This window comes from Argiope bruennichi, chromosome 6, assembly GCF_947563725.1.
Source record: "Argiope bruennichi chromosome 6, qqArgBrue1.1, whole genome shotgun sequence".
Classification (NCBI taxonomy): Eukaryota; Metazoa; Arthropoda; class Arachnida; order Araneae; family Araneidae; genus Argiope; species Argiope bruennichi.
Window position 1 is genome coordinate 60,279,290 of NC_079156.1, and position 15,980 is coordinate 60,295,269.

At 32.5% G+C, this 15,980-nt stretch overlaps 1 protein-coding gene across 3 annotated transcripts in view; it reads left to right on the plus strand.

Moving 5' to 3' along the window:
* Positions 1-15,980, plus strand: part of LOC129972751 (inactive dipeptidyl peptidase 10-like) — a 471,231-nt gene that overhangs the window by 386,447 nt on the left and 68,804 nt on the right. For all 3 annotated transcript variants that reach the window (XM_056087000.1, XM_056086999.1, XM_056087001.1), the window contains one exon: positions 10,965-11,091. In XM_056087000.1, the coding sequence (XP_055942975.1) occupies positions 10,965-11,091 (127 nt within the window). The remainder of the gene's footprint in view (positions 1-10,964; positions 11,092-15,980) is intronic.

The window sequence follows — 15,980 nt, forward strand, 5'->3', positions numbered from 1 at the left end:
TATGACTTCTGTTTGCTTTCATCTTAAGTTTATTATAAACTTATTTAGTTCTCTTATTCGGCTCGTCATGGGAATTCATGTTATGCTTGACACCATTAAGAGATATTTCATTGAATTACGATTTGTTCTAATATCTACCTTTTGATTATTTTTACATTTGATGCCAGAGAAATAATTTTCCAAATTAACTAACAAACTTATTATTCTGTGAATTCAAGGGTTACCATAGAAACAGTGCTAAAAAACAAAATACGTTCAGTAAGTGTACCGCGAAAAATCCCAATAGACTCAGTAAAGGATAACGACTCTTTCTTATACAAGAAAACACAAAGATAAAAGAAAATCGAAGCGAACACATGATCAAACATTTCCGGTAAACAGCGGCACACAAACACTAAATTGCTTCTAAACAACTGGAACAGCACACAGCGCTCAGACAATTTGCAGAAGAACAGCACTCCAAAGAGAAGCAACACTCAGCTATTAGCTTGAGCTTAACTCACCAGCTGAATACTTAAGCGTTAAATATTCAGCAGAGGAGTTGAGCTCAGAATAGTATCTGAGCGTTAGTTTTCTTTTGGTAACAGAGTCCTGGAAAAGTATCTTGCTATCTAATGGAACTACTGTAAAGATTCTCGAATATTCCGGGTCCTTCTTTTTTTGTTGCTAACTTCGTCGTCTAGTTTATCGTCATAGCGAGGCATCCACTCAGCATCCGTTAAGAGCTATCTGTACAACTTCCTTTCTTATCAGGAAATAAATTACGTTGAAAAGAAATATTACAGACTCAATACAAGATAAAGCTAGATTATTATTACAATTTTGAAACATATCGTGCTCACAACTACAATTATAGACCAGCAGACAGACTAATTTTTGGTGAAATTCATTTGAACTTTTACATATTAAATATTACTTGTCTTGTTTTTGGTATCTAATAATCGTAATAACTAAACCCAAGAAGGGAGCTTTAAAGCATGGGGATTCATTCAAATATTGAGATTAGTTATTTTGATTATTAGAATAATTTCTCTTTCCATATTTAGTATAGGAGAAAGAAAAAAAAAGATAATCGTCTGATACGTGAATAAAAATACAAACATTTGAATAATAAAATTATTATATATGAAATTATGTCATCTAATATCTAATTGCAAGTTTTTCTACGATTGATTGTTAGCAAGATGCAAAACGTATTTCAAAATTAATTAACTGCATTTTTTATCACTTGAATAAGATTCCATTGTTCACATCGCAATAAAATTTCATGCGAAGTCGAAAATTTTAGCGTTTTAAATACCGTGTCACATGTTGATTGATTTGATTTGAATGCCATCTTGATTTGTTAAATGAAAATGTTTTCTTGAGAAGTTACGACATTATCATTAATTCAAACTTAAAGATAAAATCAGTCAAAGCTACAAATGATTCTTCAAATAAATAACATAAAAAAATCAAGGACAAATTTTTATATTGAACAAACACTGAACGAAATCTTTTATTGCTGCTTTTCAACAGCGCAGTCAAATTGAAAAGCAATCGTCAAAAGACCCACGCTAATGATCCACCTACAAAAACCATCGTTTTCTAGTGATATTGTATTTGAAATTTTTCTTTTCAATTGAAAACTCTGCACCTGAATGTCTCGCATTGAAATATTTCCAATTATACTATTTTTAATGCGGAATTAACAGTATCCATTTCAACAATGCACCATTTTATTTTATCTTCGTTATTGTTTATTTTATGCTATTTCTATTATTAATATTGTGCTTGTAGAGTGGAATTGCACAAAAAAGTCCCCCTTTTTTTTCTTTTCTTTTTCCAATAACAATACCACTAACTAACAGCGCTTTTTGTCAAGGAAAAATGTCACATACAGAAACTTTAGAATATTGAATTCATTTCATTACCAATTGGTATAATGAATAAATTTCTGTGAGAAAATTTTTTCGCAATTCATGTGAGATTTCCTCAATAGAGACAAAACGACAAAACCGATTATTCCAAAATTACGATAGAAAAAAAATTATGTTCTCATTTATGCAATCAAATAATATTCGAAATTATTTTTCGTAGTCTAATTTGACTATAACAATAAAGCATATATGAAGGTCCCTTATTTTTAAGCTCCAATGAACCATAAAAATAAAAAAAGATAAATGTAGAGAATAAAATGAGTTTATTATGAAATATTATGTTTAAGTATTATTATTTTTTAACATAATCTTCATAAAGTTTTGGCATTTGTCATAAAAGTGGACCAAGTTTCTTTTCCACTCTTTGAAGAAATGTTATTGACAGTGACGTAAGATTGGCATCAATGTTCCTTTTAAACTCTTCATTCGTCAGAACATTCTTTGAATTTTCTCTTAAGGAAGAAATCCACGAAATATAAAAACATGTAGCTTTCTTACAACCATTTTTCAGAACATTATCAGTTTCATTTCCACCTGTTTTCGCAGTTTTTAACCTAAATTGAAAGATTATATGTGGATTTTAGAAATTTGTTCATATATGCCGTATTTTAAGCATTTTATCAACATGTTTTACGTCTACAATATTTTACTCGTTCTTTGCCCACCAAACATTTCAAACATGTTCTATATGTAACATAATACTGCTTTTAGTATCTTCAGTATGTTTTTGCTAAAATCTGTTTCATTATTTTTAGATTTTATTATAAGGAATTAAAAAATGTTTTAAAATTAGTTTCTTGTATATATAATTTCTGTCCACCCAAATGTTAGAATAATCGTCAAGATTATAGTCGCAGGGGCATGGAGGGGTGTTATGTATATATAATACCATACGTTTTAACACCGTGGTCCCGTTGATCTACCGTACATTTGGAGCAGTAAGGTCAGGTATGGCTTTTGCGCCATTAAAACCCACACAACCACCCAACCTTAAGGAAGAAATACAGAGCAATAGCGTCTATATTTTCAACCTTCAAAATTTCAATTTTGGCAGATTGGTTTGGGATTATAGTATCATTTGGGGTTTGTTTGTTTTTTCAAATCATTTGATCAAGACATTCTGTTGCGAAAATCATGAACCTTTGCTCTCTTCCTGGAAAATGCGAATTAGAATTGAGTGATTTTCATCTCTTCCTTAAACTGAATAAACTGGCAAGGGTGCTAAAATAATAATTCCAAGCTAATGGCGAGGTAAAAATGGTACTAATGGCCAGATTCAAATGTATGTTAAGGCTCATCTTACATCACTGCCGATAACGTTTTTCGAAAAGGGCACAGAAAAAACTGGTTCACTGATGTGACAAAAGCCTGAATCTTTATGGTCATTATGTTGAAAAGTAACTCTGATCGGGCATAGCATTAGTAATAAATTCGTTTTGTTCTCTTATATTTTTATGTTCCATCACACCATATCCTAAATCCTAATATAGGGGAAAATCCTAATATTGGGTTATTTAGAGCAATTGCAGTAATTAAAATTGCTTTATCTTTCTTATAATGTTAGGAAGAAAGATTTTATGAAATATAGAAGAAAGTTTTGTTTGGGAACTTAATAATAAGGCATGTACTCCTAGTCATACGGACAATCCGATTTATTAATAATGTATTTACTTTCCTAATTATCCAGCACAACAACTTACTAAGTAATCTCATTGTCATACCATTACTCTATTCAACCATTATGTCTGGAGGTTAAGAACCTTGAGTTCAAAAAATCCTTGACATTCCCCTCAAATTGGAAATCATAAGGACATTTTTTCCTGTGTGTATATATATGTATACACTGGTGTGCGAAACTTAAGCAACAATGTAAATTTTAAGCAGGTAGCCATGAAATTGCATAAAAGGGGTTATTGCCATCAGTACAGTGAACACTCAATTCAGTAGAAAGGTGGTGCGTATGTAAATGTGAGGAACAAAACATCATAGGCGACGTGAGTATACGCAAAACATGCACAGTCGGCGCATGTTTTGCAGCTCAATACTATAATGAAAGGAAGAATGGTGGCGCAAAGTACAAAGTAAAGATATTCGCTGCAAGTACAAGTGAGTTCTTTCGTGAAATTTGGGTAGAAGAAATCACCTAAATAACTTCAAACGTGGAAGAATGGTCGGAAAAGGAGCGCAGTTAGACCAGTGTACCTGAAGAGTTCGGAATCAACAAAGGTGTCATTTCTCGTGCTTCGAAAGCCTTCCAAACCATAGGTACAGTTGTTAGAATGGTTAGTGGTGGCCGCCCTAAGTAAACAACTGCAGTCGATGACCGATATATCGCCCTGAAGGAGAAAAGAGCCCGATACTAGTCAGCAACTGCCACTGTTTAGCAACTGTGTGCAGCAACAGGGCGACAAGTGTTGCGGTTTACTGTGGTCAGATGCCTTCACTAATGTGGCCTACTCACCCACCGGTTTGAATGTTGCATTCTTTTGAAAGTTGTCCATCGGTGGCTCTGTTTAGAGTGGTGTTAAGAGCACAAAAACTGGACATCTTTTCATATGATCATACATCAAATGCGGAGTCACATGGGGATCAGATCACATGCGGGGGCATGATCATGCACCCGTCTAGTTGAATGCGATTTTCTGTGTTATCAGCATGATCAGCAGTTGTGTAAGCATGATTTCAAAAAATTTTGACTCCTTTAAGCCTAAAACATTAAGGTAAAGTAAAATCTCGTGGTTGAATTTTTTGTTAATTATAATATACTTCCTACATGTAGAAGTAAACCAACAGAAGTGGTTCCCATAAAGCTTTCACACATATTCTATGACGAGTGCGTTATTTTTGCATGTCGGAAAGAGTGTGGACTTTAGATAAAGAACATGAAAATCAAAGTGCTCAGATTTTTTTAAATCCTGCACATGGGAATTTTTTGATTCGTAGTACAATGAAGAATACAGAATATGCATTTTGGACGCCTTTTAGCCAACCGGCTGTAAATCAAAGTTTGATATAGAACAATAATTTCATTTGTAATATCAGATACCAAATTTTCTTCATTTAAACCGTTGTCTTTTTGGATTGCTTCATTTACATGAATGCAAAATGAAGCATTTTTTCAAGATCCATAGATGAAAATATTTTAGACAGATTTTTTTCAAAATTTGTTAAGGATCTGTGGTGAAAGTTTATAAGCCAGTTAATCGAGCAATTGCTTTTGTATCATGGTCATGTTACTGGGCTGCGAACCACAAGGTCCCAGGTTCTATCCTCACTCATAACAATCCACCACATTGGTGACCTCGGACGATGAACCATCAACCTTCGTACAGCTATTGTGGCGCCATCTACCCACAGCAAAACCAAAGTCGTGAGATTCAATTGACGCAGCAATCCGAAGTCGACAGGCTCACTTGACGCAGCAACAGCATCAGCAACCATTCACTCAAACACGCTCGCCATAACGCTTGGCGCTACTCAAATGGGTACAGGCGCATTAAACTCAACAGCCATGATAAATCATCCCTCAACAGCCATATCCGACTCACCTCCGACTCACTGTAGGGAGAGTCTGTGGTGAAAGCTTATAAGCCAGTTAACAGCTGCGCTACCCGAGCAATTGCTTTTGTATCATGGTCATGTTACTGGGCTGCGAGCTGCGAACCCAAGGTCCCAGGTTCTATCCTCGCTCATCGCAAATTCGCCACAGATCCGTAAGTTAGATGCTAAAACTATCAAATTTTCAGTTATCGTATTTACATGCGTTACAAAGCATTGGCAGATAGATGGTCAACCTTTAAGGGACTTGGTTCAACATTTTATAATTACAAAATTTATTTAGTATGTAAAGATCACATACTAAATTTCACTCGGCTACGTCAAAGCGTCTATTTTGAGCTATCGTCATAACAAAAAGACAAGCATAATTCCCAAAAATGCATCTTTTTTTAAATTTAGGAAGGTTTGGAATGTAAAATTCACCAAATTCTCGAATTTTTTGACAATTAGTATATACATTCGCTTTGTAGCTTTCGTATACGAGAAAATAAAAAATGTCATCTACAATCAGCTATAAAATATCTTATCTATTTTATTGCTAAACTGGCACGTCTGAATAGACTTCCGTGAAACAAACTTTCTGGCCTTCACACCAGAATTCCTCACCGGCGACGAAACGTCCAGATCGATTATTTTTCATTACCCAGAATAACGATCAGAGCAGTCAAGTTCTGATTTATGGAATCCTAATACTATTCGCGATCGTTTTCTTTTCTTTTTTTCTTCTCCTTTTTGGAGTTTAACTCGACGATGACAATGAAACATTCTGCTAGACTCGGTGCAATCCACTTGAAGCTATCTGTATCTGTTCGAAGAGCCCACACTCGTGTGAAAGCGAAGACATTTGTCATTCTTCGAGGAGAATTATGACGAATGATACATTTCTATTTTCGTGTCTCAAAAGAGATTGCATTGATTTTTCATCGATCTTTATCGTCGGCCATTTCTTTATCTGGGAGATGTGGAATAACATGTTTGTTTTATAAATATGATTATTACAATGTCAAAAATTTGAATGTGTTCAAATATTTTGATTCTTCCAATGGTTAAAGGAGGATTTTATTCTTAAATGCATTAATTTGTTTTAAAGACCAATTTTTGGCTAAAATATTGTGTCACAAAAGGAATTGTATTGATTTTCCTCGTCTTTATCGTCGATTATTTCTTTATCTAGGAAACGTGGAATATCATGTTTGTTTTCTAAACATGATTATTACAATGTTAAAAATCTGAATGTGTTCAAATATTTTGATTCTTCCAATGTTTAAAGGATGATTTTATTCTTAAATGCATTGTTTTCTTTATGTTAAAGACCGATTTTTGGCGAAAATATCTTGTATCGAAAGAGATTGCATGGATTTTCATCGATCTTTATCGTCGATTATTTCTTTATCTAGGAAACGTGGAATATCATGTTTGTTTTCTAAACATGATTATTACAATGTTAAAAATCTGAATGTGTTCAAATATTTTGATTCTTCCAATGTTTAAAGGATGATTTTATTCTTAAATGCATTGTTTTCTTTATGTTAAAGACCGATTTTTGGCGAAAATATCTTGTATCGAAAGAGATTGCATGGATTTTCATCAATCTTTATCGTCGATTATTTCTTTATCTAGGAAACGTGGAATAACATGTTTGTTTTCTAAACATGATTATTACAATGTCAAAAATCTGAATGTGTTCAAATATTCTGATTCTTCCAATGTTTAAAGGATGATTTTATTCTTAAATGCATTGCTTTCTTTATGCTAAAGACCGATTTTTGGCGGAAATATCTTGTATCGATTGATTTTCATCGATCTTTATCCTCGGTTATTTCTTAATCTGGTAGACTTGGAATAGCATGTTTGTCTTATAAACATGATTATTACAATCTCAGAAATCTGAATGTGTTAAAATATTTTGATTCTGTCTATGTTTAAATGATGATTTAACTCTTAAATACATTATTTTGTGTTAAAGACCGAATTTTGGCGAAAGTATCGAATACTTGTTTATTCAATATCCTTGATTTCTAAAGAGTTTTCTTTATGAAAAAAAAACCATTTAAAGAGTTTTTTTGGAAGTTATATTGATTTTTATTTTAGCATAATATATATTTTAATGCTACTTTCATCTTTAAACACTGTTGAAATATGTAAATAGTTACAATTTCTATTGAAGATTTTATTTACTATCCTTATTTTGGTTACTCGTAAAACTAAATTAAAACTAGTTATATTTATTTTATAAATTTTAGTAAAACCCAATACAGATTTATTTTGTTCATATTTAATTAATAATTTCTCATTACGTTTTGTAACTCCTGAATTACAGAATAAGTAATTGTTTCATTAAAAAAGATTTTATAGTTGTTTTAATGCAAAATAATAAGAAAAAAAATTGAAAATTTAATGTTATTTATCAGTCGAAATCTAGTATATAACAATCTACAGACTGTTATATCCAGTATATAATGTATTACTCAGTATATAACCAGCATAAAACAGGGTAAAACTTCAGCTTATTCAGTTTAATTACAGCTTAGTTCAGGAACTAGATAACATATTTTATTACAAGTTTTATTTACACGATTTTGAATAAATAAATTTAATAAGCTTCAAAATTTTTTTGGGTTTTGCTTTATACCTATATTTTTAGTCCAATTAAACCCTTATTTCTTCAAATTTTTAAAGATTTTCGGCTTTTAATTGATACATTTTTCTTTGATAAGTACTTTGCCAATCTATTTTATATGAAAATTCAAAAATATAAGTAAATATATGAATTTTTTTAAAAAAAAATATAACTTTAACTCGAAGTTTGTCATATACACTGCAGAAAAATGAGTTCGTTTTGCATTTTTTCTCTTATACTCACAAGATATTCTCTACTGTTAACGGCGCTCTATGCATACTTTAAAGGGCCCAGACAATGGTAGACTCCCATTTTAAGTTTGCTTTTGTTATAAAAGCATTAACATTTAAAGCACTAAGATGAATGCAAAATCGGTATTCAACAAAAGTCCTTTTCCTTAGTAGTGAAATAACATAATTCTAGTCAGTAGTTCCTAATCATGGATGAGGACCTGAGACTGAGCCAATATATTTATATTGGCAAAATTTCTTTTTCTTTTTTATTTATTTATTTATATTCGTTCTTTTCTTTTTCAATTATTTTCTTTTATTTTTTATTTTTCTGTTTTCTTAGTTTAAATTGCCTGTCTTTCCTAATTTAAAAGGTTTATTTTTTTGAATGGCTAGTCCTTTGACAGCCATTTAAATTTAATTTTTTTAATTTTAATTATGACCTTTTTACCGGTGTAGCGCCACTTTTGGCACACACCTAATCATCATCATAATACATCATAATATACCTCACATAAAGCATTTTAACGTATAATAAGGGTTTATTCAAAACAATTGCATGCAACGATAGAAAATTTAAACACAATTCAGAAGGAAATTAAAAATTTGTTTCAGAATATGTCCTCAATTGAAATGAAGTTAATTGAGTATAAGTTTAAGTGCAATTCGGACACGAACAGGACATGTGCTACGGAGTTAAGTAGGCAAATGGAATTTTTGCCACCCTAGACAGCGTTTTAAGAGATGGAGACTAGTTCAGACCATTAAACGCATCCGGTTTGTGTTGGAGGAGCAATTAGGGATACAAAATGCCGGGAAAACAATTATTAGCTTGCAGTACATAGATGACAAGCTATGACCACTGTCTCTGATTCCATTTCAATTTTCATACGGCCTTTGGGGGAAATTCTAATCTAAAATGTCGCAAATATCCGACCGGACATTTTTAGATGTGGTGGGGGGATCTGTGTGAAGAGGCGCAATTGATGTCAATGCACTTCAAGTCATTAATTGTGAGACTCGTCAAATAAGGTCAAATGTTTTATTATTATACTATAAAGAACACGTTTCTTTTGTAACTTAAATGAAAATCCATTGTTATTATTTCAAAACTTTTCTGTTGCCATTTTAGTAAGAGAAAAATCCCTTGACTTGGGGTTGTGACTTGTGATGCCATCATAATCGCTTCTTTGTATTTCGCCATTAATAACTTCTCCGACATAAATTGAATATATTGATCTTAATGCTAGTTGTATGCGTGTATTTGTGACGAACAAGATATTATTTAAAAATCTGGGAAACGATCTGCGTAGTGAAATACACTGATAGCAGTTGGGTACTGAACATAATCATTTGCTACACATTTCCGCAAAATTTTATTGATTACTTCCTATTTCTCTTTGACATTTTGATCTTCCCTCTCTTTGACCTATTGCACAGAATTTTACTGATTCCTTCCTATTTCCCTTTGACCTTTTGACTTTCCCTCCTTTTGACCTTTTGCACATAATTTTACTGATTCGTTCTTATTTTCCTTTGACCTCTGGGTAAAAATCTGAGCAAAAGTGCCGCAAATGTATTGCTAGACACGTTTGATGCGGGAGGTTCGTGTCCAGAGCACAAGTACTGCCAATGTGCTTCAAGCTATTACTCGTCACTCCGGTATTTCATCTTAATAGTTTTTTCGATATAAATTGTATGTGACTTTAAAGTTTATTATATGCATGCAATTTGTGAACACAAGTCATTAGTGTTATAAAATGTTAGAGAAAGAATTAGCAATATGAAGTACATTGATTAAAACTGGGAACTGCTCATAAACCTCCAATTTTCCTTTGACTTATGGATAATAATATACTGAGCAAACTGTTGTAAATAACTTTTCTGGTACTTTTCAACTTCGAAGATCTGTATGCATTGCCTAACAATTATCTAAGTACTACATGATGTTAATCGTGTCTCTAGTATTTTTGCTTCTGATGGTTGTAAAGTTCCAAAGAAAAACTGAACTGGGAATGGAATTCAGCAAAAGAATCTCCATATTTCTGTTCTTAATTAAATAGTACCTTAATTCTTGCTCTAAGCATATATTAAAAATCTGTATATTCCTCTCTTTCCAACTATTATATTAATATATTAGATAAACTTAACCAAATTAGAGGGGAAAAACTGACTGGTTCAAATAAGATATGCGAGTAGTAAGTAAAAGTCAGTACAGACAAGACAAATCAAGCAGATACAACAGACGCTTTCAGACTCGCCATATCTTAAAATTCCTAACAGTATCGATAAAATTATAGAACAAAATTTACTTGCAATAAATGAGAATTTAGAAAATATGAAATCTACAATCATAACAAAATTTAGAAAATATAAAATGCATGAAACTTAAAAGTAATTTTATGGTTCAACGGTAACAACAGGATTTAAAGTAATAGCAAGAAAACGGTGCTATATATTCGCAACAATATTATTCTAAAATCATTTTTAAATTATTATAAGTGTAAATTACTTTAAGGAAAGTTTAGATTGCAACCTACAATCCAAATTATATCACCATTACATTATGGAGAAATAATATCCATTTCAATATATGTGCTTAAAAGAAGAGGTGTGTTCATTTTTACTTTTTTACAGGTCTTTGTAAGGGACAGCAACATGTTCTACATGCCACAGTTTAGCGCTCTCACCAAGCCAAGACCACTTACTACGAATGGAGAGAATGACGTCATACTAAATGGTGTTCCTGATTGGGTGTATGAAGGTCAGTGATTTCATTGTCAACTTACTTACAATTATTGCACATTATAAGGATAATATTAGGAAGTTTCTTCTCTGATTTGAATGAAAAATTTTGAAAATCGAGATACCGAAAATAAATTTGTATTTTTTAAAACTTTTATCTATGTTTAAATTTTTATAATATTTCTAAACCTTACTTTCCACATTGTTCGTTTTCTTCAAGAAAAATTTTTCAATCGCTACCCTGCTGAGTTAGTGCGTAAAGAAAAAAAATGGCAAGGGTGTTTTCCCCTGAAAATTATTTAATTTTAAAAAGAGACATAAATGCATTAATATTTTGATCCCATGGCCTTCCGCAAGACTGTCTCTCAGAGAGCTCCACCAATGTGCTTCGTACTTTAAAGAAATATTTCAGATATTGAAGGTAAAATTTGTTATTTGTAGAATGTTTTTTTAATATACAAGATGTCTTTTGAAAATACTTTAATATAAATCAAGCAAAGAGAAACGATTTAATTTTACAATTGAATATCAAGCCGCAAACACAAGATATGACCGCTACAGAGGTCTCTTTGTCATAGAATTAAGTAAAACAAAGGATCTTGCAGATAAAAGAATATAAAAGTTTAGTCTAAGGGAATATAAATTCATTATGACAAAGCAATAGAATTGCATTGCAAATCATATCTAACCTAACAAAAACGGAGATGAAGTAGGGCATATTCGCGGTACTACTCGTAATAGCAAATTTTGGAGTACCTAAAGTAAGAGTTGGAAAATCTACTACAGTATATCATACTCCGTCCTAGACAGAAGTCATTGGGAAAGACCTAATGAGGCTGCACAACACAATCTTTCTCTTACAGGACGGAGACCAACCTAAGCATATTGTTACAAATCTGTAATTTTGCTTCTCAGCACGAATAGTGTCATCGTGGGAAAAACCGTTGTAAGATCTGTCCTGTGCATGCTGAACGGGTGCCGCGTCAATAATCTCAGAGATTGGCGACAAACTTGACGAGCCTTTGGCGGCTTGGGGATGAATTTGGCAATTTTGGTGACAAAATAGATCATACTGGAAAGTTCGAGAAGTTTCACGATCCATCCAGTAGGAACCAAGATATACTCAGATACGCTCTGATTGGTCTGGAAGATTCTAGCCCCGCCTCCCGGAACTATAAAAGACAGGCATTCTGAAGCTGCAGGGAAGTCGTGTGTGAGAGTAGTAGGAGTCGCCGACAAGTAACAGATTTTAGAGGATTACACAGCAAGCAAGCTGCTGAACTAGCGATTAAATGCTCTGCGTTATTACGATTGATTGGCGGTATTTGTAGAAAAAAACTTTGTAACAATATAAAAATCTATCATCCTACTCTTTCTCCCGAAAAATAGCTTGGAGAATTGGTGTTCAAAGCACTTGCCATAAGAAACAATACAAACATCTGTGGCACTGCCTTGCTATGCATTACATTCTGTTAAAGTTCTGTTGCACACTTTATCTGATGTATTCTTTCCTGGTGTATCTCATTGCTTTTGTAATTCATTGCGTTATTACAGAGCAGAAAGCCGTTTCATATCCTCGTATCTGTAGCATTCTGGTCATGAACGATTTGATGGGCATGTTACGAGAATTTTATTAAATTCCAAAATATTTACTGAAGAAAAAAACTGTGTACAGAAATTTACAAATATATAAGAAATAATAATAATATAAAGCCATTTACAATGATCTTCTCCTTCGAAATATTATAGAAAAATTATCTGCATTAATAATACGTAAAAAGATGTATGTATGGGAAAAAACACAAGAATTCTGTGATTATTGCTTTTGTCATCATAACATAATAGATGAGGATGCAGTTAAAAAATCTAATATAAAATAATTTGGTTAATGATAACAAAGGTAACCTCTATTTGAAATATATTTATGAATGCATAATGTTACAAATCTGTAATTTTGCTACCCGGCACGAATAGTGTCATCGTGAGAAAGACTGTTGTAAGATCTGTGCTGAGGGGCTGCCGCGTCAATGACCTGAGAGCTTGGCGACCATTTGGCAACTTGGCGACGAATTTGGAGAGTTTGGCGACTAAATGGATCCTGCTGGAAAGTTCGGGAAGTTTCACGATCCATCCGGTAGGAACCGAGATACACCCAGAGACGTCCTGATTGGTCTGAAGATTCTAGCCCCGTCTCCCGGAACTATAAAAGACAGGTATTCTGAAGCTGCGAGGAAGTCGTGTGTGAGAATCGGAGTCGCCGACAAGTAAAAGATTTGAGAGGATTATACAGCAAGCAAGCTGCTGAATTAGCGATTAAATGCGCTGCGTTATTACGATTAATTGACGGTATTTGTAGCAGAAAAAAATTTTGTAACAATATGTATATGAAGAAACTGTGGTGCTTTTTTTTTTCTTTTTTCCCTTAGTATTGTGTGTATGATTTGATGTTGGAAGCTAGGGAAGCAAGAAAAGATCTATATTTTCACTATTAAAATTAATTATCGTACGCATTTTTTGCCTAGAGAGGAAGTATTACTTTGTTAAAAAAATATATATCTTTTTTTTAAATGCGAGATATTATTAAAAATTGTTAACGACCCTTCGGGACAACTGATGTCAACTTACAGGCTGTACCGAATTAAAATTACGTTTTTACAATAACATTAAATATTCATATATCACAAAATACTTTAAGTAGATTAACATATAGATTATCGGTGAATAATTGTTTTAATTTCGGGAAAGGGAGGGGGGGGGGGTGTACAAAGGTTCATTGCCTCATTTCTTAGTTATTTAATTCACATCATTCGCTTTTGCTGTTCTTAATACATTGACGCATATGCTTGCTCTCGGTGTTGAGTGCGTGTATTTGCAACATTAGTCTAGCTCTGACAAAATAATTTATATATGCGAGTGTCAGTCAAAAAGGTGTTTACACTGATACTAAAAAATGCCTCAGATTATGTATCAAACTGTATATAAAATCCTTATAAAAAGTAGAGGAAAAACTGGATGGAAATAAAATTGATGTCCTTTTAACAGGTAATTTTTTTTTTTAATTTTCAAACATTGTTATAATCATTTTTGTGTGATGACTTTTCGGAACATATAAAGAAAAAAACGCTAATCGATTATTTTTAATTAGCATACATTTTAAAGCCCTTTTTTATAAAAAGATAGCAATAACCAACTTTTTTTTTAGAACACGTATGTTACCTTTAAGCAAGATTAAGCAAAAACTGTAGATTTGTATGAAAGAACATAAAACAAAGATTCCTTTTTATATTTATATTTGGGTATGGGTGGTAAGTTCTCGGCTTTGGAACCGGAGGGTTTCAGGTTCGTGACCTGATGACCACCGAAGAGCCGTCATGTAAACGAGTCTGGCGTTCCGTCGAGGCCAAACGCCCTCCCGCTGGTGGGATGCGGAAGCTTGGAGAGGAGAGTGCCAGCTTAGGTGTCGTCCTCGTCATCTAACCGAGGTCCAAAATTAAGAGGTCCATCCCAAAATAGCCCTAGTGTTTATTGCTTTAAAACAGGTGGTTAATATAACTGAACCTGTTCATATTTATGGCTTACTGTTGGAGCTAACAACCAGAAAATTAGACATTTAATACTTTTTATAACTGCTAGAGGGACTAAGTACTAAAGAGGACGTGTACAAATGACTTCAAAAATAAGAATTCCCAAGAACGATGCTAAGCTGTAAAAAAAAACCCTCCTTTTAAATGTCTTTAAAACAAATTAACTATTTTCTATGTCAAGCAAACATTCATTTGAAATAAACAAACACATTCTTCAATACAGCTTTTAAAATAAATCATTTAAAGACTTTAAAAAAAAACAATTTTCTTCAAAGAAAATAAACTTCAGGAAAGGAATTCTGTGCCAAATAGGACAGCGAAATTTGATAAAACAAAACTCTGCCAGCATTTTGTTTGTTGGCGCCATTTATTTAGAAGAATTTTACAAACATTTTTAGAATAATTACCGCCAATTGGCATCGTTTTCTTTAAATCACGTGACACATAACTCAATTTGGATAAATCTGTTCTTTTAACAACAGAATCCTAATGCAATCACATCGTTCAGAAAAATAAAATATTCTTCCCCAAAGCTTGAATTTCGACCTCGATGCAAAAGCGAATCATTTATAAAAATTCTCTCTAAATCAAATCGACGCAAGTAGAAGCTAAGGTGATTTAATTTTTTGCTGGAAGCGTTTTGAAGGTTGTCAAAGTATTATGCGCCATTTAACGGTTGGCAGTTAAAAGACTTCTCGAAACATTTATTTTAATTACAAAAAAAAAATGGAGAGAGAGAACTAAACGAATCATTTCGTGGCTAATAATGCTTGAAGGGATTAAATGTTTCAGATTAGAATAAGTAATTTATTTCGAATTTATAATCAGCTATGATTTTAATTCAGTCAGTGAATGTTTCAGCATAGAGATCATTTTAGAATTATGCACGCAGAATAATTTATTAAGATTAAGTTTAGTTATACTTTATGTTAGAAAAGTTCCGGAATTTTATTAATATTTTTCGAATAAAAATGAATTATTCCATTTCCAACAGAACAAACAAAGAATATTAGTATTAGTTGTTTGAATAATTTCAGAACCGGTTTCATCCAGTTAAAATAATAGCTCATGGTTAAAAGCATTTGAAACTTTTTATTTCGTGGAGAAATCCCAGAATTGGGTGCCTTATCACAATAAAATGCTGGTTTACAAGTTTTTCCAGAACAAAAAAACTTAATATGCATGTACAGGTGCCTCAAAAATAAAATGAAAAGACAAGAAAGGGTGAGTAAATATTTTTTATTCCAATTACATATATATATATATATATATATATATATATATATATATATATATATATATATATATATATATATATTATAAA